Raw genomic sequence first — 24,486 nt, 5'->3', positions numbered from 1 at the left:
TAAATGTAATGGATCCTATTGTCAAAATTAATACTCCCACCGTCCCAAAATATTAGTCCCTTATTCCATTTTTCATTGTCCTAAAAGATTAGTCCCTCTTCAAAAATCAAGTACAAAAATAATATAAATTTTCTATTTTGCCATTCTTTTAAATTAATAAGCAATATAAAAAATACAATTATGACATTAATATTTTCAAAAAATGTACTATCAAAAGGGTAATTTTAGAAAATTAACTTTTTTAAAGTGCAATAATTATACTATCAAAAAAAGTTTAATTCCTCAAAAGGGACCATTATTTTGGGACAGAGGGAATAATAATAATAAAAGGTATCACATACATATCTGGGGTGATTTGAAAAATTAGTTAAAAATTAATTTTTTATTTTTTTAAATTTTTTTTATGTAAAAGATAATATAATTCAAAATAAATTAAAAATTAACTTTTAATTTTTTCAACTTGTTCCCAAATGACCCCTCTATCGGTATACAAAAATTACAAAACAAACAGGGATTGTTACTCTAATTAATTCATTGAACAGCCAAGCCTCATCAATGCAGACCAAACAAAAGTGGTTAATTTTGATTTAATTGCCAAGCACAGTGCCAAACACCTGTGGTCAAAGCCACACCAAACGACGCCGTCTCCCCATTCTTAAAATCTCCGACCGCAACGGCGTCGTTCTCCTCTCCTCGCCCGTCTCGTCGGTGAGATCGCTCCTTCTTAACATACAACCCCTTATCGACTCCAAAATTACCATCAAACCACAAACAAAACCGAGTAAATTAGACATAAACCAGGGGCATAACTGTAAGTAAAGACTTACATATAGGAGTAAAGGGCTCGTTTTCAAGTCTCCGAAAAAACCAAGGCCGAGCGAGAAGCAGAAGAAAATTAGAGTCTGTAAAAAGAGTTTCCGTTATCCATTCTCTTTCTCTCTCTCGCTCTCAAAAATTCTTCTTGAGATATTTTCGATCGAAAATTAGGGTTTTGCACAAATATCTCTCTTGTTCGATATCGAAAATCGACAGTCATGGTTACTGATTCGATGACCAACGCTTCGATTCCCATGGCGGCCAAGGATTTCGCCAAGAAAAAGAGGGTAATTTCCCTACCCCCCTCTCTCTATATATGTGTGTGTTCGAATTGGTATCGTTTTTTGTTTTTCATCGATTTTGCTCAATTTTCTTTCATTGATTTTGGTTTTTTTTTTTTTTTAGGCAAACAGGTCTGCTAAATTGAAGCAGTGCAAGCTCGATGCTCGTCGCGAGCAGTGGCTTTCCCAAGGTATGTCAAAGATCTCTCTTTCTATAGATATATGTAGGGGAGATTTCAGTGCAATATACACTTCAAAGAAAAATTACAGATAAATTGGTAATTTTTATATACATTAATAATTAAAATCATAAGCTTTTTCATGAATCTGTTGTAATTTTTTGATAGTACAACTGAGGGGGTAATTTCCCCATATATGTATGTGCCTTAAATGTTTTTATAATTGCTTTATTGGATTTGGGATGGGTGGGGGGTTTTGCAGTGAAGAACAAGGGATGTAAGGAAGAAACGGTTCATGAGCGCGATGGGAGTGACCGATCAATGGAGAATTTGGAAATAAAGCCGAGAGGCAAAACGAATGAGGGTTCGATCCACCACCATTTCAGTGATTTGGATTCGCCTTCGAACAGTCCCAGTAGTGTCTCGGGCAGTAACTTGTCTGGGACGAATTTTACTGGTAGTAGCGGAAGCAGTAGTAGCAGTAGCAGTGGTGGGAGTTGTTCCGGAAGCATCACCGGAGAAGATGAAGAAGGCGGCTTGGATGATTGGGAGGCTGTTGCTGATGCTTTGGCGGCCGATGATGACAAGCAGGAGCAGGAGCAGCACAACCCTAGTTTAGAGCCACTTGTAGAGAATGAAAGTATTGGCCCGTTAGATTCTCCCAATTTGGCTCCAGAAATTGAGGAGGTATCAGAGGCAAAGCCGGAACATGTGGAAAAGGCAAAGAGGGTTCCACCGAATTGCCGCGCGTGGAAGCCTGATGATGCGTTTCGTCCACAGAGTCTGCCCAATCTGTCGAAGCAGCTCAGTTTTCCTATGAATTCAGGCAGGCGTTATGGTTGCGGAGGCGGTGCGTGGGGCTGTAAGAGTGTCATTTCTGCGCCATCATCATGTCCCATATGTTGTGAAGATTTGGATATTACCGACTCGAGTTTTCAACCTTGTTTGTGTGGGTTCAGGCTCTGCCTTTTCTGCCACAAGAGAATTCTTGAGGATGATGGTCGCTGTCCGGGTTGCAGGAAGCAGTATGACTATGAACCCATCAAGGGGGAGGCAACTTTAGATGGAGGCAGTGTGAAATTCCGGTTGGCTCGTTCTTGTAGCATGATCACAAGGTCTTAGGAAGAGTCTCTGTTTGCCTCAATATATATGTTGGGTCTCTCTTTTTTTCACATGTCTTGCGTGTTTTCTTATCATTAGACTGATTTTCCTAGTTGTAGATGTGGATTTGGTTTTGAAGCACCCGGGAATTAGGCTGGTTCTCGTATGAGTTTGGTCATATATCTGGTGCGTATGTTCTGATGTAGAAGACCTTGTTGGTATGTGAATGAATAAGTGGTATAGAAATTGAATACATTGAATTTGATTTGAATGCATCTTTGTTCTTCATGCTTAAGTGATATATGATTCTTATTCTCATCATGGAGTTCCAATATCTTGTTGATAAATAGGATTTATTGGATCCTTTTCATTGTGTGCACTATTAAATCTGGATGCTACTAATCTATGTTCAGTGGCCATTATATTCTGCGTTGTGCGATTGCTGTAAAGAATATTTTACTTTGTCTATCGGAAATGCATTGTTGAGTTAGTAGTGTTAGTAGGGAGTGGGATGGGACTAGCGGGGCTTGAACCTCTGCCGATGAGAAGGTCAAGCATGCGCCCGACCACTTGGTCTGGGGCTCTCCTCAAGAAAATCTTTATTTATAGCTGTTACACGCAATTGCATGGCAAGGTTGTGGTGCATCATGTGAAAATTGAAGATTGTTTCAGGATGCTCATTTAAATTATCAGTTTATTTGTAGTCTTCTATTAGGCATAAGTTTTTTTTTTTCTTTTTTTAATTTTAATTTTCACTTCTTTTTTCCGGGTGTTTTGTAATGGTCTAGTAGGCCGTTCCACGACGGTATTGTATGTCAATGTTAATATACTGTTTACATTTTCTATAAACAAATGTTGTATAGCATTGATGTCCTGTTATAGCCTCAATATGTGTTCTTTTAGAACCTTAAAAACTACAGTATTGCTTTAATACATAGATTGCCTCATATACAATCCTTTGGAATACAACATAGCTTCCTTGATATGAAATTTCATTGCCTCAATCAGTGGTCTAGTCGAGCCTTAAACTAAAATGTTGCCTTCATCCAGAGCTGCTTCACATACAGTTCTCTTACCTGTAACCTAGCTGCTTCATGCCAATTTTGTTGCCTTGTTGTATGGTTTAGTAGTTGACCCCACTTGATTGGAATACAAGACTTAGCTTGGTTTGGTTGCACGGTTAGTACGTGGTTGCCACATATGTTGTTTTACTTGTTTTCGATGGATCTTTTTTCTTGAGTTATTCTCTAGTAAAATCTTGTCTACATTTTTTAATATTAGAAATTAAATAACAATAATAATAAAGAAAATAGTTAACTTGAGAGTTGCCTGAAATACATTTAAATTATTTTGGGCATGGTTGTCACCATATACAGTCTAGTAGGATCTCAAAGCACAAAGTTGTTTCGTATGTAACTGACTATTATATGGTTTTGGGACTGCATTGCCTAATTTATATCTCCTTGTTACATGGTCCATTGGAACCTGGAAGCCTTCGATAAAGTTCTCTTTTTTTATCTATGATTGTTTGAGACGATTGCTGAGCATGACTTTCCATGTTGGGATCTAGATTTTGTGTGTGTGTGTGTGTGTGTCGCGGGGGGGGGGGGGGGGGGGGGGAGAATATTTGTTTGTGGTTTTAGATTATATTAGGGGTGTCTTTGTAAGACTTGTACCAGTTCGATGTGTTGTTGTCTCAGAGTTGTGGACCTGCTCTACGTTTGACCCACCCTTAAAGCATGTTTTGAGGTCCATAATTTTGTTTTTTATATTCTCATTATTAAGTATAACTCAGTGTTTGTTTTAAATTTTAATATATTTCACATTTAAGTTCTCCTCTCTCATGGATCTGTAGCATTGGTCAATAGCAATGTTGGGCAGCCTACATATGGAGCTGCAGAAGTGCTGTGGTGGCTTGATATTGAAACTGAAATTATTTTGGATCAATTTAATGTTTGTCGAAGTTTCACTACTATATGTCAAGGCACTTTAAATGCACTGGTAATTTATTAGTGGATAAGTTCTCCTTTTAATGCTCAGTTTTCTTTGTATGGATACTTTATTTAATTTGAAGGTTAAATAAATATTCACAGAGACTGTCTCTCTTGTGGTTTATGTAAAGTATTGATAGTAGTCTTGAGAGATACCCTTATGACTTGGTATTGTGCTTATGGCTATCTGCTCATTGTTTGGTACCATTTTGGATAAAAATTTGTAAGGCATCCGCAATCAAAGTGGAAGTTTCTTAGAGGCAAAAATGTTACTTTTTGTCCTTCAAAATTTAAGATCACGTCTGTGAGCTCTTTTGAGAATCTATTTTGCTTAAAAATATGTCAAATTATCATGATGGTGTAGGACACAATGCTGCTTTATGCAATCAATAACTACCGGATCCATGTGTGTTGAGATGTTCTATGCAATTGGAGAAATGATTTGGCTTGAGTGATGCATTTGAAACGAAAGGAATTGCATACTTTTTGAGGAAGTTGACTTTTTTTCTTTTTTTTTTGGTTACATCAGAAAGGAGAGGAAGTTGACGTTTGAAACCATGATTTTGTACTGGAAAATGAAACGAAATTAATTGTGTGTAAAGTTCTTCCTAGACTTGCGCCTCTGATAGTAAATGAAGGGTCATGCTATTGATTTTTAATACATTTCAATACAGTTTTAACGATATTACATTAGCATTTTCCAGAAATTAATATCTAATTTTTGCTCCCCCTTGCTTTGCTTATGATATAGCCTAGGCTGATGAGAGACTCCTGTAGCTCTGGCAATTTGGTGAACTCGTTGTTCCCCTTGGGGGCACCAGCTAATTGCAGAAAGCTTTCTGTTTTTTAAAACATCTAGATTGAGTTTCCATTGGTCACTGCAAAATACAGATGTTCCCTTTACCAAGCAATGATGGATTGGATTTAAGTGCTTGATATTATTTCTCTTTCTAGTTCTATCAATATTGGTGACAGATTGATTTTGTCCTTTGCTGACCACATCTCAGGAGCTCACAGTTTGGTCAATGATTATTGGTGGCATCAGATGCCTGGTATAAAAGTTACAACCCTTCACCAAAATACAGTCTTTAAGTTACTTTTTATGCTTGTTCTTTTACTGTCATCTCAAAAACCTGAAAGTTATCTTGTTGCTGTTGCTGCTTTTAACGGTGGTGTGCTTTCATGGATGTATATTGCTTCTGACTTTATCATTAGGTGCGCTACATGGGATCTTGAATTTTTCATAACCTGATGTCTGTTTTCCTTTCTTGATTATCAGGATCAAGTAGCATTTTATAGGAACTTCTAGCTCTTCATCTTGGTAGCTGTGGGAGATACATTAAAATATGTCTACAGGTTTTCCTTTATGGTTACGTTCCTTCATTAGCTATTCTTAGATGCAGCTGTATTAAATTTATTCAGAGCAGATTCTCTTTGTGATGGTTTTGCATGGATATTTATGAACCTCGTTTTGTTTTTATTTTTATTTTTATTTTTTTTTTGGGGGGAGGGGGGACTCAGAGATATACAACGTCAAATCTTGGAAGTTTAACGTCAAATCTTGGAAGCTTGCAGTATGTGTATTTCCAACACAGTATTTCACTTGGAGCATTATATTTTCCACAATATTTCACTTCTTTTTATTATAATTTAGGCTTATCTTGTGTATACTTTCTAAAAAGTGTTTATTCAAATTAAATTATTATGCAAATTTATTTTCCTGTAGGATCTTATGATCCTTGATCTGATCCTGTAAACCTATCCAACGTTCCATCGTAGGACTCCGACTTTGACAACCAAATGAGCCGGTGGGCCAGATCAGGTTGAGATGAAAAGGTGTGGTGCAATTTTTTTAATGGCTGACATGAGACTCAGTGCAATCCCAAGTCCAAGATGTGTCTGTTGATGGCAAGGCATTGTACTGCAGGGATGCAGTTGATTACTTGGTAACCCCTATTAAGTGCTGAAAATTTAAAATTGGAGTGGTTTCTGCTGCATTTTATGGCACGTTAAATTACCACTTAAGTTAATTTTTTTTTCTTTTTGTTTTTTTGAAAATGGTATCAATTTTTACTTATCGCCAGGCTGTTGTGGTAGGTAGTTCCTAAATTAAATTGACAAATTTATCATCAAGTTTAAAGTCTTTTATGCGACTAGGACTAAAATTTTCAGTTTTATTTCATTTTAGACGTGTTTTTTGCTTGTTGCCTTATTGACAGTCTGGTAAAGAATGCTTCCGCCAGCTGATTTAGTTTCTACCCATTTGAATTCAGAAGAAAGAAGTAACAGAAGAGTCATTTTGGAGCCAATCGGAGGTAGAAATTAGTAGGGTGAAATTATGGTCCCCTTGAACTACCAGGATGAGAAGGGTCCTCTTTCTTAAGAATGCATTGCTATTATAGTGTTTCTGTAACAGACAGGAATCACTAGGGGTGGATTTTTTACTTCCACTTTGAACCTATGAAACACGGATACTTCAAAAAGGGAGACGTATCCGTATCGGATACTTATTGGATACCTTGGATACACGCGGATATGTATCGGATACTTCATTAATTTTTTTATTAACTTTAGAGTATCGGATATTTAATTTTGGACTGTCGGATACTTAATTTTGAAGTATCGGATACTCGAAGTCACATATTACTTTTAATACTTTGTTTGGTTTTTTGATAAGAGGAATATAGTGAGAGTTAAAGTAATATAATTTGTCAAATTGATGTATCCTTATTGTCTCTCTTACTTCTCTCTTGCTCTCTCACTCTCTGACACTCTCAAACTAATGTGTTATATAATGAAAGTGTGGGAGAGAGTGATGGATTTTTGATTGCGAAATATAACAGATGTCAGAGAATCAATTTAAGTAATGCCTAGTAAGTTAACAATGGAAGCGATCTATCTTTTGAGGAGAGTAATGGAAAAGTATAGAGAAAAGAAAAAAGACATTCATTTGGTTTTTATCAATTTTGAGAAAGCATATGATAGAGTGCTCTTGTGATATAATTTGGTGGGTGTCAGAGAAAAAAGGGATGACAAAAGGTTACATTGATATGATTAGCGATATGTATGAAGTTGTGGTGATCGCTATTAGATCGCCTGGTGGAGAGATAAGTAAATTTTCTATTACTGTAGGGTTACACCAAGGATTAATCTTAAGTCCTTATCTTTTTATTTTAATTATGGATGAGTTGACAATAAATATTCAGGATGATGTGCCATAGTGTATACTTTTTGCAGATAATATTGTGTTAGTGCATCAGATTAGAGAAGGAGTTAATATTAAATTGGAGAGTTGAAGAGAAGTACTTGAATCTAAAAGATTTAGGATAAACAAAACTAAGACAGAATGCATGGAGTACATTTTTAGTAATAGTAATAGTAACAGTAACAATGGAAGCAGAAGAGAAGCGAAGAATGAGAATCAAGAATTACCTAAGAGTGAACATTTTCGTTATTGATGATCGATTATTACAACGCCTGGGGAGGTTGGAGCGGATGTGGTCCATAGAATTAAGGCGGGGTGGCTTAAGTGGAAAAGTGCGTCTAGGGTACTATGCGATAAATGAGTATCCATTAGGCTAAAAGGGAAGTTTTATAGAACGGTTATTAAACTAGCGATGTTGTATGAGATGAAATGTTGGGCAACTAAGAAGCAACATAAAGATAAGATGAGTGTTGCTAAAATGAGGATACTAAAGAAGATGTGTGGCAAAATTAGAAAAGACAGAGTTAAGAATGAATATATTTAAGAATTGGTAGGAGTAGTACCCGATAGAATATAAGTTAAGAGAGAATAGATTGAGATGGCTTGGTCATATATAACGGAGACCAACAGAGGCAGATGAAAGTGTTAGGAGAAATGGTAGACCTAGATTGACGTGGGCTAGTGTAGTAAATAGAGATATGAATCTCCTTAATTTGACTAACGAAAATGGCCTTGTATAGAGTCGAGTGGGGAAGAAAGATTTATGTAACCGACCCCCTATTTGATGGGACTCAAGGTTTGGTTTGGTATTCCCACCGTATTCGTATCTTACTTTTTCAGATTTTGACATATCGTTGTATCTGTATCATTGTACCTCGTATCCGTATCTGTGCTTCCTAGCTTTGAGCCTGTTTGGGAAGTGGCTTTGTTATATGATGTAAAACCAACCTTGTTTGGTGTTGTAGGGTGTTCAATTTTTTTTTTTTTTTTTTTTTTGGGGGGGGGGGGGGGGGGGAATAATTGTAGGGGGTTTGATTTGCTCTCTCTAAAGCAGAGAATGAATTTTTCAGTACAGAGGTGAGATTTTCAGTGCAGAGGCATTTTTCAGTTACACAAAGAAGCCGGGTTAAAATTTGAGGGGATGGGGAGTTGCAATTACCTATATATTGATATCAAACCTTGTAGGCCAGATTTGTGACTTGCTTAACAACCTATATATTATTATTTATTTCTTTTGTTTTCTTTTTTCCCTATTTTATGGAGTCTGATGTAGATAAGTTTTCATCTGCACATCTTAGTCTAGGAGTTTATCTTGTTGCATTAGGTGAGTGCAATAGAATTATGCGTCTCATGTAGTGGTTTATCCAGATGGTATGATTGAAGTGGGTCCTATTGTACTCCCCTAATTCTTTCTTCCCAGTTGGGGGGGGGGGGGGGGTGAATAATTGTAGGGGGTTTGATTTGCTCTCTCTAAAGCAGAGAATGAATTTTTCAGTACAGAGGTGAGATTTTCAGTGCAGAGGCATTTTTCACCTCCTATTTTTCAGTTACACAAAGAAGCCGGGTTAAAATTTGAGGGGATGGGGAGTTGCAATTACCTATATATTGATATCAAACCTTGTAGGCCAGATTTGTGACTTGCTTAACAACCTATATATTATTATTTATTTCTTTTGTTTTCTTTTTTCCCTATTTTATGGAGTCTGATGTAAGTAAGTTTTCATCTGCACATCTTAGTCTAGGAGTTTATCTTGTTGCATTAGGTGAGTGCAATAGAATTATGCGTCTCATGTAGTGGTTTATCCAGATGGTATGATTGAAGTGGGTCCTATTGTACTCCCCTAATTCTTTCTTCCCAGTTGGATGATATGGGATACTACGTATCTTGTCTTGATGAGTATGCTCATAAAAATTTATCCAAAATACTCTCATTTTGCTTTGAAGTGGAAAGTGTAATATAAAACATTGTTATTAAAAAGAAATTTACCAATACGTGATTGTAGAGTAGTCTCCTCAAGAAAATAAATGAAGTCTAGAAATTTAACCCCCCCCCCCCCCTTTCTCTCTCTCTCCCCATTAAACATGAGGCATTTGATGGCTGGATAATGTGGATGGATGGTTTTTATGTTCCCATCATTATTTTACTTTGGCCACCAAAAGAGGTAAGTTTTGTTCTTCCACTTCTAATAGGTGATCTTTTGCCTTGTTCAGTTTGCATGGTTGGAATTTGTTCTTCATTGCAGTTTGCAGCCTTCCACTACCTACTGAAATATGAAGGGATCTAGTTAAATGATCTTTAGAAGGGAATCACTGTTGGGCAGGTATGTGTTCCCTTATTCACCCCAAAAAAGGTATGTGTTCCCAACTATTGATGCAGATGATAGTTGCATCAATTAAATATGTGAGCATAAGTTGAGCTGAAAATGACACTAGTCTGTTGCTATTTTATGGGTTTTATCAAGAAATTCTAGCATTACTTATCTCTTCCAGCCTCAATACTTTAACAACTGTCAAGTGAGAAGGTTATTCATGAAGTTGGCAAGTACATTTGGCAAATTATCTGGGAGGTTCTCTGTTTTGTATGCTAACGATTGATTTTTTTTTTTTAATTCTTGCTGCGGACATGTCTTTTGTCTCTGTATTATTTTTTCTTTTTCTAATTGTTTTTGGTTTAGTTTTCCAAGGTGTTGTGTTTATATGTGCTCAACTTGTGTATTTTATGCATGCACTGTGTGCTGTTCTTTGGGAAAGCATGGGATTTGGAGATGTTGTCATTAACCTTGTATGTTTTTCTTTTAGTTGTGGTTTCCAGTTTCTTTCGACCAGCCTTCCCTCTATTCTAACTGTACCTTGCTTTTATTATCGCGAGTTTAGTTTGGAGCTTTTGTGTTAGGAAATTGCCTGTGTCTGTTTATTTTATTTGCCTCAAACACCGCGCTCTCAAAGGGATGCTTTGAGGTGTGTCATTACTGCATCTGTGGGCCCAGGCCCCAGGTAACCAGTTGCCGGCTCAGGTTTCAATCGGAGTATAGGGCAAGGTCTCCATAGAGAGCCAGCTGCAAAGCAGCAAATTTGCCCCTCCCAGGATTCGAACCTGAGTCACACCTGCGTAGAGGGATGCCTTATCCACTAGGCCACCACCCCCGGTGGTAATTTGATATGAAACTTGTAACTTAGAATTACTTCTTGTCATTTCGAATTCAGCCACTTGAATGGGCTGGACTTGTATTTGAATTAGGAGTTGTTGGACATGAAAAATCTAAGAAAATGGTGGAAGTATACGGAATGCCAGAATGATGTCATCAGACTGTAGGAAGCAGATGCCTTTCCAGTGAATTAATCTCTCTCCGCGTATGTGTGTGTGTTGTGGCTATAAGGCATAAACAAGTGACTACACCTGTGAAAATGTTAAAATTCCTTTTGCAGTTTATGGATATAAGCCTGCACAAAATTGACTAGGAAGCTTATTTTGTGTTATTTGCTGCAAATTCTACATATTCTACTACTACGAAGACAAGATTTTGGATACAATATTGGCTAGAGTTTAGATATATGTTGAAGATGAACTTCATTAGAATAAAGTACACAGCAATAGTTTATCCAAAACACAAGAACATAATTATAGGGAGCTATCCTAGGAACAGATCATATTAAAAATGAAAAAACTGACAGCTTTTTGTTGTGGCAGCCTCCTGATGAGATCTGCATTCTGCAAAAGAAAGTTTAGACTATCAATGAAAACATTTGGCCAGTCTTTTATTTTATTTTTTTCTCCTTTCTTTCTTTCTTTCTTTCTTTCTTTAATGCTGCGGCCCTCCTCGAGTGTGACCACAGTGTTAAAAAATTGATGTATTATTGATTGATGTTTATTGTGTTTACAATGAGTCCTATATATAGAAGATTAGAGGAGGTAGGTATGTAGTAGGTGGAGTAGTAGGTGAAGTGGGTGGAGTAGGTGTAGTGGTAGGTTTTGGTACATTTTAACAGCCCCCCGCAAACTCAAGGGGGATGGAACTAACCAACTTGAGTTTGGAGAGAGTAACAAAACAAGAAAATACATAAAAATAAAAGAGGATAAGAGACACTGTATGGTCGTGTCAGACCATTGGTGAAGACACTGGATGGTGGTGTCATAACATTGTAGAGGACACTGTATGGGGGTGTCATAACCATGTAGAGGACACTGTATGGTGGTGTCATAACGGTGTAGAGGACACTGGATGGCGGTGTCAGACCGATGTAGAAGACAGTTTATGGGGTCATGTCGAACCGTTGTAGCAGACAATGTTGTGACAGTTGTTGTGACAGTTTACGGAGTCTTGCTGGACCCTTGTAGAAACTAACCGGAATCAATGTCGGGACAGTTTACAGAGTCTTGTCGGACCCTTGTAGAAACTAATCGGAATCAATGTCGGGACAGTTTACAGAGTCTTGTCGGACCCATGAAGGAGCTAACCGGAATCAATGTCGGGACAGTTTACAGAGTCTTGTCGGACCTCTAAAAAGTCGCACCCTCAAAAGGTGTGCCTAATTTTTCAAAAAGGCGTGCCATCAAAAGGCGTGCCCATTCCATAAAAAGGTGTGCCAGATATGATGGCGAGGCACGTGAGTGCCTTGGCTGGCGCGCCCGTTTGTCGTCTGGCGTCGAGTGGCGCGCGATACGCGTGGCTGCCTCGGCTATTTAACCAAGACGGAGGCTGAGGCTGAGGCTGAGGCAGAAGCTGAGACAGAAAAACTGAGAGAAACCTCTGAAAAATTCTTCGTTTTGCTGAGAAAGATACTCTGTAACACTCTGTTGCCCAGAAAAATGGCTTCGTCTTCCCGCGGTCTGCTCACCCTCTTTCCCGACCTCAACGAGTCAACAAGAGAGATAACTGGTGCGGTGGCACTGGAACCTCAACCAAGCGCCCCGGAGTTTGCTTCGTTGAACTTTCCTATGCGGTCTGTGGAGCAAAGAATGGCAGTGCAGTCGGATGTGGAAGCCAATCAGTATACATTGAAGTCATGTGTGGAAACCATGACTGCGGTTACAAACTTGTCGAACCGGCTGCAGAGTAGGGCAAATGAGGTGCAGCAGTTAAACTCCCAGCTGGCTCTGCTCCAACGCATGTATAAGGATGCGCGAGCAGAGATAAGTGTGCTAAAGGCGGAAAATAAAGAGCTAAAGCGGAGGGCCACCGTGATGTTCCGTTTTGGAGGTCCGCCATATGCTGCAGTGGAGGAGCAGGGAGTAGTGATCATGCCCAGTGGAGTGGGAAACACGGAGGCAACACCGACAAGGGCCGCCCAGGACGGAGGCAAGAAGAAAAGACCGGCGGCAGAGTAGAGAAGGGATGTCGGTGTGTGGCCGTCTGCAGAAAAGAAAACAAAGCCGTTGATGTGTTTTTTTTTTTTTTTTTTATGTTTTTTGTTTTTTTGTGTAAAATTGTGATCGGGGTAGATCCCTGAGATGAATAAAAATGGGTGGTTGTGCAAAGTGGTAAATTGTTTTTTTTTTTTTTTTGTGAAAAGAAGGGAATCGAGAAAAAAAATAAATAAATAAATAAAGAAATAAATAAGGGGATGGGGATGAAATGATGAGCAGGGGGATGATGAATATATAATGATGAATAAAAATAATAAAGGTGGGAGTGGGAACAGACTGTGAATGGGTTCTGAAACAGTGGGATGAAAAGGAAAAAAAAAAATATATATATATATATATATATAATAATAATAATAATAATAATAATAATAATAATAATAATAAAAAGAATGGGTCACGTGGGTTGCTTGGTGTGGGGTTTTGGTGTGCTGTTACAAAAAAAGAAAGATAAAATAAGTAAAGAAAGAGTGTGATGATGGATACGGGTAGAGATGTAATATGAAAAGAAAGAAATAAATAAAGAAAGAAAAGAAGAAAAGAAAATGGGTTGGTGCAAAAGTAGACAGAGTCTGGGTATTAAATTATAATAAACATATATATGGAGAGAGATATAGTAAAATAAAAGAAAGTGGAAAATAAAGAAAAGAAAAGAAAGGAGATCATGTGGGTGATGACTATTGTCTGTGTAGAGAGAGGGTTGGTGGGAAAGTAAAAGAATTAGGGAGATAATGAAAAGGGGTCTAGGGGATAGACCACGAAAAGTAAGAGTGAGAAAGTCTAGTTATTTGTGTGGTGGCTCCTTTCCCGGTTTCTCTCTTTCACCAGAAAATGTTCTCATCCATCCTCTATTATGGTTGACAGTGAAATCCAATGGGAGGTATTGTGATCTAGCGTTTCGGTCGGCGCTAAACTTGCAGCTGAAAACCGGCTGCCGGATGTTTCTCTGAATCTGGAAAACCACCGGACTACACTCCGGTTCGCCACCGAACTGGAACACAAACCTCGGGTCCGGTTCAGACCGAACCGTCAAATGCAGCCGAGCCGTCGGCTTCTCCTGTTCACTCCCGAGCTTCATCCACCCATGCTGAAACACGGTGGCTCGCGACGCCGGGCCGTCGAGGTTAACGCTGACATGGACGTGCCCCAGTAGCTTCCCGCACGAGACTCCGCACGTGCGACCCATGCGGCCAGGGTGTTCCACTCTCCACAGGTTTGAGGCGTAGATTTCGTGTGCTCTGTAACAAGGGCAGTCTAACTGGTTTCCGAAAGTCCCTGACGGAACACATTTGCACTTCTTGCAGCAGATCCCGCAGTCTGTCAGGCAACGTTTCTTTTCTCCTGCCTTGGAGCACCTGTCTGTGCACTTGGAATCGCAGGGATAACCACTTGGGGGGGTAGCCTGGGTCATGGTGGCTTGGAAGGAGGAGCTCAGAACCAGTGAAACAATAAGCAAAGCTGCAAAAACAAGCTTCATTTTTGCTTGTATGAAAGAGAGTTTTAAGATAGGAGAAACTGAGAGACTGGAATGGCAATATAGGCTGTGAACTAAACCACTGGGATGTGTGTTGTAGATGTGATGCTTCTGCTAACTCCGAATTAAAACAGCGGGAGAGAAGGTATGTGTAGAGGTCCGGCGGGCGGCCAAGGCGAGGCTGCCGCCCGCTGGTAAAGCGAAAATACTAGGTTGTTAACCTTGCTCTGATACCATGTTAAAAAATTGATGTATTATTGATTGATGTTTATTGTGTTTACAATGAGTCTTATATATAGAAGATTAGAGGATGTAGGTATGTAGTAGGTGGAGTAGTAGGTGAAGTGGGTGGAGTAGGTGTAGTGGTAGGTTTTGGTACATTTTAACAGTAACTCCCTACCCTCTGGAGAGCTGGATAGGAGGGGCCTAAACAAGCATTATGGCTAGAGTTATTTTTTTTAACATGAACTCATGTCGTCATAAGCGAAAGTAGCAAATATCTTTATCCTAAAAAGTGCCAGAGGTTCTTTCAGTTGGTCATAAGCCTTGCAAGTTGGTCATAAGCCTTGCAAGGCAAGATTCTTGCCAATCTCCCCGTGTTGAACCCATTTTAGAACATCTCTTTCTGTATGCAGAATCCTCTGCTTCATGTCTTCAAATGACTTATTGTTACTCCTCAGGTCCTCCACTTCAGCCCAAAAACAGGGTTCTGAGTTGGATTCTTGCTCAATTCTTTCAGCATGTTCACGCCACCTTTGCATGTACTTGTAAAGATTTGTCCTACCCTTGATCAAGTATGCTTTGGTGTCGTCATTCTTTGTGTGTCTATAGTAATTGGCAATATCTAGAGGCTCCACTAATAGTCTGTATGTACTTGGTTCCTAGCTCTATCCACTCCTTGTGGCCCTCAAATTCATCTCGAAGTTCATACCTTTTCAACATTTCAATACTCTCATCCCACATGCCTGCTAGCTCAAGCCCTGTAATGTTAGTATGGAAGTCCTTGATATCATCATGAAGCTTGAAGCATCATAGTAACCCAATTTGCGAACTTCACATCCAGTGTAATATTCTCGTATGCATTTTAGTTTTACATCAATCTCATTCTTGTTAGAAACTATTTTGTCTTGATTTCTCATTGGTTTTTACCTCTCCTGCAGCACAGAGACACAACCTGGCTCTTGTGCTCTGGAATTTCAAACACTTCAAATTAGAGAGGGTTTCCAAACAGTAGTTATTTACAAATTGTGAAAGTTTTCAAGATTGAATATTGCAGCAATCTAGTGTAGAAAATGAAACTTGCATACTCTACAGTATGAGGTGAAAGGATTGAAACTCACCAGGCCAAAGTAATTCAAAGCTGTGTTAACTGTTGCCGACTTGCCGTCTCACCATATGTGTTTTCTTCTGAAGACACAGGAAGATCTTGAAGATGACTATCCAGGTAAACCACATTTTGCATTTCTAACCTTTCTAGCTACTCATTTTCATAGAGAAGATGTTCCATTAAGCTTTTATGAGCAACCTCTGTGCTTTCTGCTTCACTGATCAACTGAGAACTGTAGAACAATAATTGAAGTACTGCATCTCGATTTGTTGCAGCCAGTTTTCCATTCCTGGTGCAGAAAATGTAGGTACCAAAAGGCCTGTAAGGGCTAAGTTCTATGAAGCTGGTTGCTGGTTACTGGTTACAGTGTCCAGTAACGAATGAACCCCATCAGGTTACATGCAGCGTGGCTCGCAACAGAGGATACATTTCTCATCAGTCATAGAGAAAGTTGAAGCTTTCTTCTCGCAATGGATTCTTCCTTGAAAATGCTGATTTTGGATTGAACGAGTGGAGAATTGGCAGTCATTCTCGTTCCGTGGATGAGAGAGGAGCAAGCATTATGCGAGGGACAATGTCATACATCATGACAAAATGTATGAAGCAACCATCCCAGTTTTCCCTCCTGAGTGCATGCGTAAAAATCTGATCACCAACTGGCGGGGACCCGAAACTTACACACACAGGTGTAGTTTGACTGCTGTTTGGCCTCAGGTACTCTTCTAAGAACCATACTGTTGCTAGCATGGCCATTGCACCACCTGAGGAGTGTCCTGCAAATACCATATGTTTCCTGCAAATACCATCTCTCAACATAGGATTTTGGTACTAGATTTATGTTTTAGAGGGCAATACCAAGTTAGGAAGGATGGTGGGCGTCGTAGGACAAGATGGTGGGACTTAAAAGGGGATAAACTAGAAATATTTAAGAATCGAATGGATAAGGAAGGTACTTGGGACTTAGAAGGTGATGCTAACACTATGTAGAATTCGATGGCCAATTGTATGAGGAGAATCTCAAGGGAAGTGCTTGGAGAGTCGAAAGGAACGGGACCCAGCTCTAGGGAAACTTGGTGGTGGAGGGAAGAGGTCCAAGCGGTAGTTAAGGCAAAAAAAGAGTGCTTTAAAAAGTGACAGAATGATATAGAACTGAGAAAAACCTTAAGAGCTATAGATTGGCTAATAAGGAGGTCAAGAAAGTAGTGAGATAGTTGAAAGTTTATAATGACCTATACACTAGACTAGATAGTAAGGAGGGAGAGAAGAGGGTATACAAATTTGCTAAGATACGGGAGAGGAAAACAAGAGATTTTAATCAAGTAAAGTGCATCAAGAGTGAAGATTCTAAGGTATTGGTGAAGGATGATGAGATTAAGGAAAGATGGAAGAATTATTTTAAGAAATTGTTAAATGAGGAACATTGAAGTACGACAATAGGGGAAGAAATAATCAGTAATACGATAAACCAAGACTATAGGTGTTGGAAATTTGTGTTAATGCATATAATAAGATAGTGGCATATGATAGTGGTGTTGGTGGTAGATAGTGGCATGTATAGAATATGATAGTGGTGTTGGTAGTAGATAGTGGCATGTATAGAATATGATAGTGGTGTTGGTGGTAGATAGTGGCATGTATATAATATGATAGTGGTAGATAGTGGTAATATATAATATGTAAGTGGCATATAATGGGTTATAATGATGTTTGTAATATCTCCTATATAAGGAGTGTCATTTGGTCTTGTAAAATAAGAAGTTTTGAATATAACAGAAATATATTCCTTCTTCCTCATATTTTCGGAGTTCTTCTTCCTCATATTTTCTAAGTTGGTATCAGAGCTACAAAAAACACAGCAGCCCTAAAACCGTCATAGCCATGTCGGAAGTCACGTCCGAAACCACTTCAACCCCTTCCGCTGCCATTCCGGTGAAAACGTCAAACTCTCACTCTGTCCAAATCACCACCATCCGCCTAAATGGTGATAATTTTCTCCGCTGGTCACAATCTGTCCGGATGTATATCCGTGGGCAAGGAAAGATCGGTTACATCACTGGTGACAAGAAGGCTCCTGCTATTAATGATCCGCTGTTCGACAGTTGGGACGCTGAAAACTCCATGGTTATGACATGGTTGGTCAATTCCATGGAGGAGGATATAAGCTCTAATTACATGTGCTATCCTACTGCACAAGAATTGTGGGATAATGTTAGTCAGATGTATTCTGACCTAGGAAATCAATCTCAAGTTTTCGAATTAACTTTGAAGTTGGGAGAGATTCGTCAAGGAGATGATTCCGTCACCAAATATTTCAATTCGTTGAAAAGGTTGTGGCAGGATCTTGACATCTTCAACACATACGAATGGAAATCGGTTGACGACTGCAACCACCACAAGAAAACTGTGGAAGACAGCCGTGTTTACAAGTTTCTTGCCGGCCTCAACATTGAGTTCGATGAAGTGCGAGGAAGAATTATTGGCAGACCTCCTCTTCCATCCATTGGCAAAGTATTTGCCGAAGTCAGAAGGGAAGAGAGCCGAAGGAGCGTCATGCTTAAGAAAAAAGGTACTAGTGAATCAATTGAAATTTCTGCTTTAATTAGCGATGTTGCGGCCAACAAGGCTGCAAATTACCAGCGCAGGTTTGATGATAAGCCACGGGTCTGGTGTGATTTTTGCAACAAGCCTCGCCATACACGCGAAACGTGTTGGAAGATCCATGACAAACCTGTCAACTGGAAAAGCAGCAAACAAGGAGAGAAGAATCGTGGCTTTCCTACCGCTAATGAAGCCGATTCAGGTCCCTTCAACAAAGAGCAGATTGATCAACTCTTAAAGCTGATAAAATCCAACTCCTCATCCGGTACTCCTAGTGTTTTGTTGGCACAAACAGGTAGAAATCCTAAAGCCTTCTCTTGCCTAAACTTCTCTCCGTGGATCATAGATTCCGGTGCCTCCGATCACATGACTAGTTTTTCCCATTTATTTAGTACCTATTTCCCTTGTTCTGGTCATGACAAAATCAGAATAGCCGATGGTAGTTTTTCACCTATTGCAGGAAAATGATTTATTAAACTAACTGAGAAAATTAATCTCAATGCTGTTCTTCACGTCCCCAACTTAGCCTGTAACCTTTTGTCTGTCAGTAAACTATCTAAGGATTCTAATTGTCGTGTTACATTTTTTGAATCCCATTGTGAATTTCAGGACCAGAACTCGGGGATGATGATTGGGCGTGCTAAGATGCTTGAAGGTCTTTACTACTTTGATGAAGTACCTGTTAGTAATAAAAAAGCGCAGAGCTTTAATAGTACTAGTTCAATCCCTGTTCGAGAAAAAATAATGCTATGGCACTATAGGCTAGGACATCCTAGTTTTCTTTATCTGAAACATTTGTTTCCAGAATTATTTAAAGGGATTGATTGTTCTTCTTTTCATTGTGAAAGTTGCATTTTTGCAAAATTTCATCGCTCTACTTATTTGCCAAAACCTTACCAGGCTTCCAAACCTTTTTATTTGATTCATAGTGATGTTTGGGGCCCTTCTAAAATCACTACTCTTTCTGGTAAAAGATGGTTTGTTACATTTATTGATGACCATACCCGCTTATGTTGGATTTATTTGATGAATAAAAAATCTGACGTGAAAAATTTATTCACAAATTTTTACAATATGATTGAAAACCAATTTCAAACCAAAATTGGTATTTTACATTCTGATAATGGAACAGAATATTTCAATGAGCAGTTGGGTGAGTTTTTGGAAAAAAATGGGATTTTTCATCAATCTACATGTCGGGATACCCCTCAACAAAATGGCATTGCAGAACGAAAAAATAAACATCTATTTGAAGTAGCACGTGCTATAATGTTTTACATGCATGTTCCTAAATATTTATGGGGTGAAGCAATTTTAACAGCCTCTTATTTGATAAACAGGATGCCTACAAAGGTGTTAACATACAAAACACCTTTCGATTGTCTCAACTTTTTTTCCTGACACGAGGTTGTTTTCTGATTTACCCGCCAAAGTTTTTGGATGTACTGCCTATGTTCATGTTCCTAGTCAATTTCGTTCAAAACTTGACCCCCGTGCTATAAAATGTGTTTTTTTGGGTTATTCCTCAAACAAAAAGGGGTATAAGTGTTTCGATCCTCAAACCAAGAAATTTCATGTGAGTATGGATGTGTCATTTGTGGAAACAAAATCCTATTTCCCCAACACTTCTCTTCAGGGGGAGACAAGTGGAGTAGAAGACCGTTTTTGGGATATTTCTATCCCGCTCCCCAATGTCATTTATCCTACACAAAAACCACATCTGTCTGATAATGATCACTTAGGAGAACCAAGTTCTATGGTGCCTAGTCAAGAAGATTCTTGTTTAGGGGGAGAAGTACTACAAAATGATCTAAATCCTGAGCTTCAGGTTTATACTAGGAAGCGATTTCATCTGAGGAATAATGACCCGAATGTCCATCCTAATGACCCGAATGTCCATCCTAATGACCCGAATGTCCACCCGAGTTCTGGCATCGAAATTTTAGGTAATCCTATTCCTTCTATTTCCGACCTTGATGTTCCTATAGCAATTAGGAAAGGTGTCCGAAATTGCATTAAACATCCTATTGCAAATTACCTCTCCTATCAAAGACTGTCTAAAAACCATAGAGCTTTCACATCTAGGATTTCACACTTGTTTGTTCCAAGGAATATACAGGGAGCATTGGATGATCCGAATTGGAAATTAGCAGTCATGGAGGAGATGAATGCTTTAAGGAGAAGTGGTACTTGGGAGATAGTTGATCTACCCAAAGACAAGAAAACAGTTGGGTGTAAATGGGTGTTTACGATAAAATGTAACGCAGATGGAAGCGTTGAGAGATACAAGGCGAGACTGGTGGCTAAAGGCTTCACTCAAACTTATGGGATCGACTATCAGGAGACGTTTGCTCCTGTTGCTAAAATAAATTCCATCAGAGTACTGTTATCTCTTGCAGTAAATTCAGATTGGCCTCTACATCAACTTGACATTAAAAATGCATTTCTCAATGGTGATCTTGAAGAGGAGGTGTTCATGAGCCTACCGCCAGGATTTGAGCAGAGACTTGGAAGCGACAGAGTATGCAGATTGAACAAGTCATTATACGGACTCAAACAATCACCAAGAGCATGGTTTGAACGCTTTGGGAAGGCAGTTATCAGTTGTGGCTTCTCGCAGAGTCAAGCAGATCACACAATATTTTATAAACATTCAAAAAACAGTAAAATTGCAATTTTGATTGTTTATGTTGATGACATCATTTTAACTGGTAATGATGAAGCAGAGTTAGCAGCCCTCAAAGAGAAACTCGCAAAAGAATTTCACATTAAGGATCTGGGAGCCCTCAAGTATTTCCTCGGAATGGAATTTGCAAGATCCAAGGAAGGTATATTCGTTAATCAGAGAAAATATGTTCTTGATCTCCTTGGAGAAACAGGTATGCTTGGTTGTAAGATGGTGGAGACTCCGATCGAGCCTAACTTGAAGTTACAAGCTGCTAAGGCTGAAGAAGTCAAAGAGAGGGAACAATATCAGCGACTTGTCGGGAAATTGATTTACTTGTCTCATACACGGCCTGATATTGCCTTTGCAGTCAGCATGGTAAGTCAGTTCATGCACTCACCAGGGGCAAAGCACTTTGAGGCCGTTTATAAGATCTTAAGATATTTGAAAGGAACTCCAGGGAGAGGCTTACTGTTCAAGAAACATGGACATCTTCAAGTTGAAGTATACACAGATGCAGACTGGGCAGGAAGTGTTACAGACAGGAGATCAACATCAGGATACTGCTCCTTTGTAGGTGGGAACCTAGTTACATGGCGGAGTAAAAAACAGAATGTGGTAGCTAGAAGTAGTACAGAAGCAGAGTTCAGAGCTGTTGCCCATGGAATCTGTGAAGTAATGTGGATTAAAAGAATTCTTGAAGAATTAAAGCTTTCTCACCCGACACCTATGAAGGTTTATTGTGACAACAAAGCAGCTATATCTATAGCTCATAATCCAGTTCTACATGATCGCACAAAACATATAGAAGTGGATAAACATTTCATCAAGGAGAAAATCAATGCTGGCATAATCTGTATGACCTACCTTCCAACATGTGAACAATTAGCTGATGTGCTAACGAAGGGACTACACAAGAAGCAATTTGATAAGCTGACTAGCAAGCTGGCTATGGAAGATATCTTCAAACCAGCTTGAGGGGGAGTGTTGGAAATTTGTGTTAATGCATATAATAAGATAGTGGCATATGATAGTGGTGTTGGTGGTAGATAGTGGCATGTATAGAATATGATAGTGGTGTTGGTAGTAGATAGTGGCATGTATAGAATATGATAGTGGTGTTGGTGGTAGATAGTGGCATGTATATAATATGATAGTGGTAGATAGTGGTAATATATAATATATAAGTGGCATATAATGGGTTATAATGATGTTTGTAATATCTCCTATATAAGGAGTGTCATTTGGTCTTGTAAAATAAGAAGTTTTGAATATAACAGGAATATATTCCTTCTTCCTCATATTTTCGGAGTTCTTCTTCCTCATATTTTCTAAGTATAGGTTCTATCGCAGGATTAGGAACTTTGAAGTAGAGATTGCACTTAAGAAGATGAAATCAAATAAGGCTTGAGGACCTGATGATATCCCTATTGAAGCTTGGAAGTGTTTGGGTAAAAAGGGAGTTGCTTGGTTGACTAGGTTATTTAGCAAAATTTTGTTGACTAGGAACATGCCAGATGAGTAGAGGAAGAGTATATTAGTGCCAATCTATAAGAATAAAGGTGATGTCCAGAATTGTAACAACTATAGAGGAATTAAGCTAATGTGTCATATAATGAAAGTGTGGGAGAGGGTGATGGAACGCCGATTGCGAGACATAACAGAGGTGTCAGAGAATCAATTTGAGTTTATGCCTGGTAGGTCAACAATGGAAGCGATCTATCTTTTGAGGAGAGTTATAGAAAAGTATAAAGAAAAGAAAAGAGACATTCATATGGTGTTTATCGACCTTGAGAAAGCATATGACAGAGTGCCCCGAGATATAATATGGTGGGCGTTACAGAAGAAAGGGGTGACAAAAGGCTACATTGACGTGATTAGGGACATGTATGAAGGGGTGGTGACCACTATTAGATCGCCAGCTGGAGAAACAAATGAATTTCCTATTACTGTAGGGTTACACCAAGGATCTACCTTAAGTCCTTATCTTTTTGCTTTAGTTATGGACGAGTTGACGATAAATATTCAAGATGACGTGCCATGGTGTATGCTTTTTGCAGACGATATTGTGTTAGTGGATGAGACTAGAGAAGGAGTTAACACAAAGTTGGAGATTTGGAGAAAAGCTCTTGAATCTAAAGGATTTCGGATAAACAGAACTAAGACAGAGTACATGGAGTGTAAATTTAGTAACAGTAACAATGAAAGCAGAGGAGAAGTGAAGATTGAGAACCAAGAACTGTCTAAGAGTGAACATTTTCGTTATTTAGGGTCGATTATCACAACAGCGGGAGAGATTGATGCAGATGTGGCCCATAGGATTAAGGCGAGATGGTGTAAGTGGAGAAGTGCGTCTGGGGTATTGTGTGATAAACGAATACCCACTAGACTAAAAGGTAAGTTCTATAGAACGGCTATTAGACCAGCTATGTTGTATGGGACGAAGTGTTGGGCAACCAAGAAACAACATGTAGATAAGATGAGTGTGGCGGAGATGAGGATGCTAAGGTGGATGTGTGGTAAGACTAGACAAGACAGGATTAGGAATGAGTGTATTCGGGAATGGGTAGGAGTAGCACCGATAGAAGATAAGTTGAGAGAGAATCGTTTGAGATGGTTTGGTCATATTCAACGGAGGCCAACAGAGGCAGTAGTGAAGAGATGCGATGCTGTAACGATAGATGGAAGTGTTAGGGGATGGCGTAGGCCTAGATTAACGTTGACTAGCGTTATAAATAGAGATATGAATCTACTTAATTTGACTAATGAAATGGCCTTTGATAGGGCCACGTGGAGAAGAAAGATTCATATAGTCGATCCCATTTGATGAGACTTAAGGCTTGGCTTGGTTTGGTTTGGTTTGATTTTTTTTGGGGGAGGGGGGGGGGGGGGTTGCATAGTTGGACGTCCGGCCTGGTACAAGTATCTCTCTTATCAATTGATGATACCTCATTTGCAAACGATGATGTTCTGAGAATGGCTTCAAATCTGTGAAAAAATGCCTCATTAACCGTGGCAGCTTCATCGTTGCCAATGCTCCTGAGGGACTGAAACAGATCAAGATTAGCCTTTGTTTCTCCAAAAGTTTTGTGACTGAACCAATCATCTACAGCCCATGTTGCAGCAAAGCTAAAGAAAGTCCCTGACAACCTCAGCTTTTGTTATAAACTATGGCTTCCCAGAAGACCTGTTAGCTTTCATGGCTCAGAACAAGCTTTCTTGAGGAGTTCTTCTCTCATCTTTATTTTCTCTACAAGTTTTCCTCCCAACATCTTTGTTCTCTCTATGCTTTCTTTGGCAATAAGCAATTGCGGAAGCTTTTCTGTCTCCCTGTTATACTCTTTAGTTTTTGCTTGGGGTTGTTTGGGATGTTCTAAATAAGTGTACTTTTTGACTTTTTATAAAAAGATGTGTAGAAAAATAGAGAAAAGATATTGATTGATGTGATTCAAAAAAGATAAAAAGATAAAAAATATGAATTTATTTA

At 39.0% G+C, this 24,486-nt stretch overlaps 1 protein-coding gene, 1 long non-coding RNA gene and 1 pseudogene across 5 annotated transcripts; 2 read left to right on the top strand and 1 right to left on the bottom strand.

The window, feature by feature from the left end:
* The first annotated feature begins 848 nt into the window (after positions 1-848).
* LOC114258415 (RING/U-box superfamily protein) lies at positions 849-2,652 on the top strand. The gene is made up of 3 exons (XM_028198373.2): positions 849-1,103; positions 1,222-1,288; positions 1,539-2,652. The coding sequence occupies exons 1-3, from the start codon at positions 1,035-1,037 to the stop codon at positions 2,396-2,398; spliced, it is 996 nt and encodes a 331-aa protein (XP_028054174.2). The 5' UTR covers positions 849-1,034; the 3' UTR covers positions 2,399-2,652.
* Positions 2,653-5,119: 2,467 nt separating this feature from the next.
* On the top strand, positions 5,120-10,339 carry LOC114258414 (uncharacterized). Of its 4 annotated transcripts, none has more exons than XR_014365420.1 (5): positions 5,120-5,420; positions 5,648-5,724; positions 5,890-5,942; positions 6,148-6,314; positions 9,785-10,339. It is a non-coding gene; the product is annotated as an uncharacterized LOC114258414 (long non-coding RNA). The 4 variants fall into 4 exon arrangements; XR_014365417.1 differs by having other exon boundaries at positions 6,095-6,314; XR_014365419.1 differs by lacking the exons at positions 5,120-5,420; positions 5,648-5,724 and having other exon boundaries at positions 5,808-5,942; positions 9,785-10,277.
* A 4,627-nt stretch (positions 10,340-14,966) lies between these two features.
* LOC114258427 (protein EDS1B-like) lies at positions 14,967-24,271 on the bottom strand (annotated as a pseudogene).
* Between the last annotated feature and the right edge of the window lie 215 nt (positions 24,272-24,486).

The sequence above is a fragment of the Camellia sinensis genome, chromosome 4, assembly GCF_055761805.1.
Source record: "Camellia sinensis isolate YWXY chromosome 4, ASM5576180v1, whole genome shotgun sequence".
In the NCBI taxonomy this organism is placed as follows: Eukaryota; Viridiplantae; Streptophyta; class Magnoliopsida; order Ericales; family Theaceae; genus Camellia; species Camellia sinensis.
This window is presented reverse-complemented; position numbering and strand designations above follow the sequence as displayed.

What these genes read in the sequence shown, in the direction of transcription:
- LOC114258415 (XM_028198373.2), top strand. Translation starts at nt 1,035, where the DNA reads ATGGTTACTGATTCGATGACCAACGCTTCGATTCCCATGGCGGCCAAG. An exon ending in ATTTCGCCAAGAAAAAGAGG is followed by an intron (nt 1,104 to 1,221) that starts GTAATTTCCCTA and finishes TTTTTTTTTTAG; the next exon opens with GCAAACAGGTCTGCTAAATT. An exon ending in CGAGCAGTGGCTTTCCCAAG is followed by an intron (nt 1,289 to 1,538) that starts GTATGTCAAAGA and finishes GGGGTTTTGCAG; the next exon opens with TGAAGAACAAGGGATGTAAG.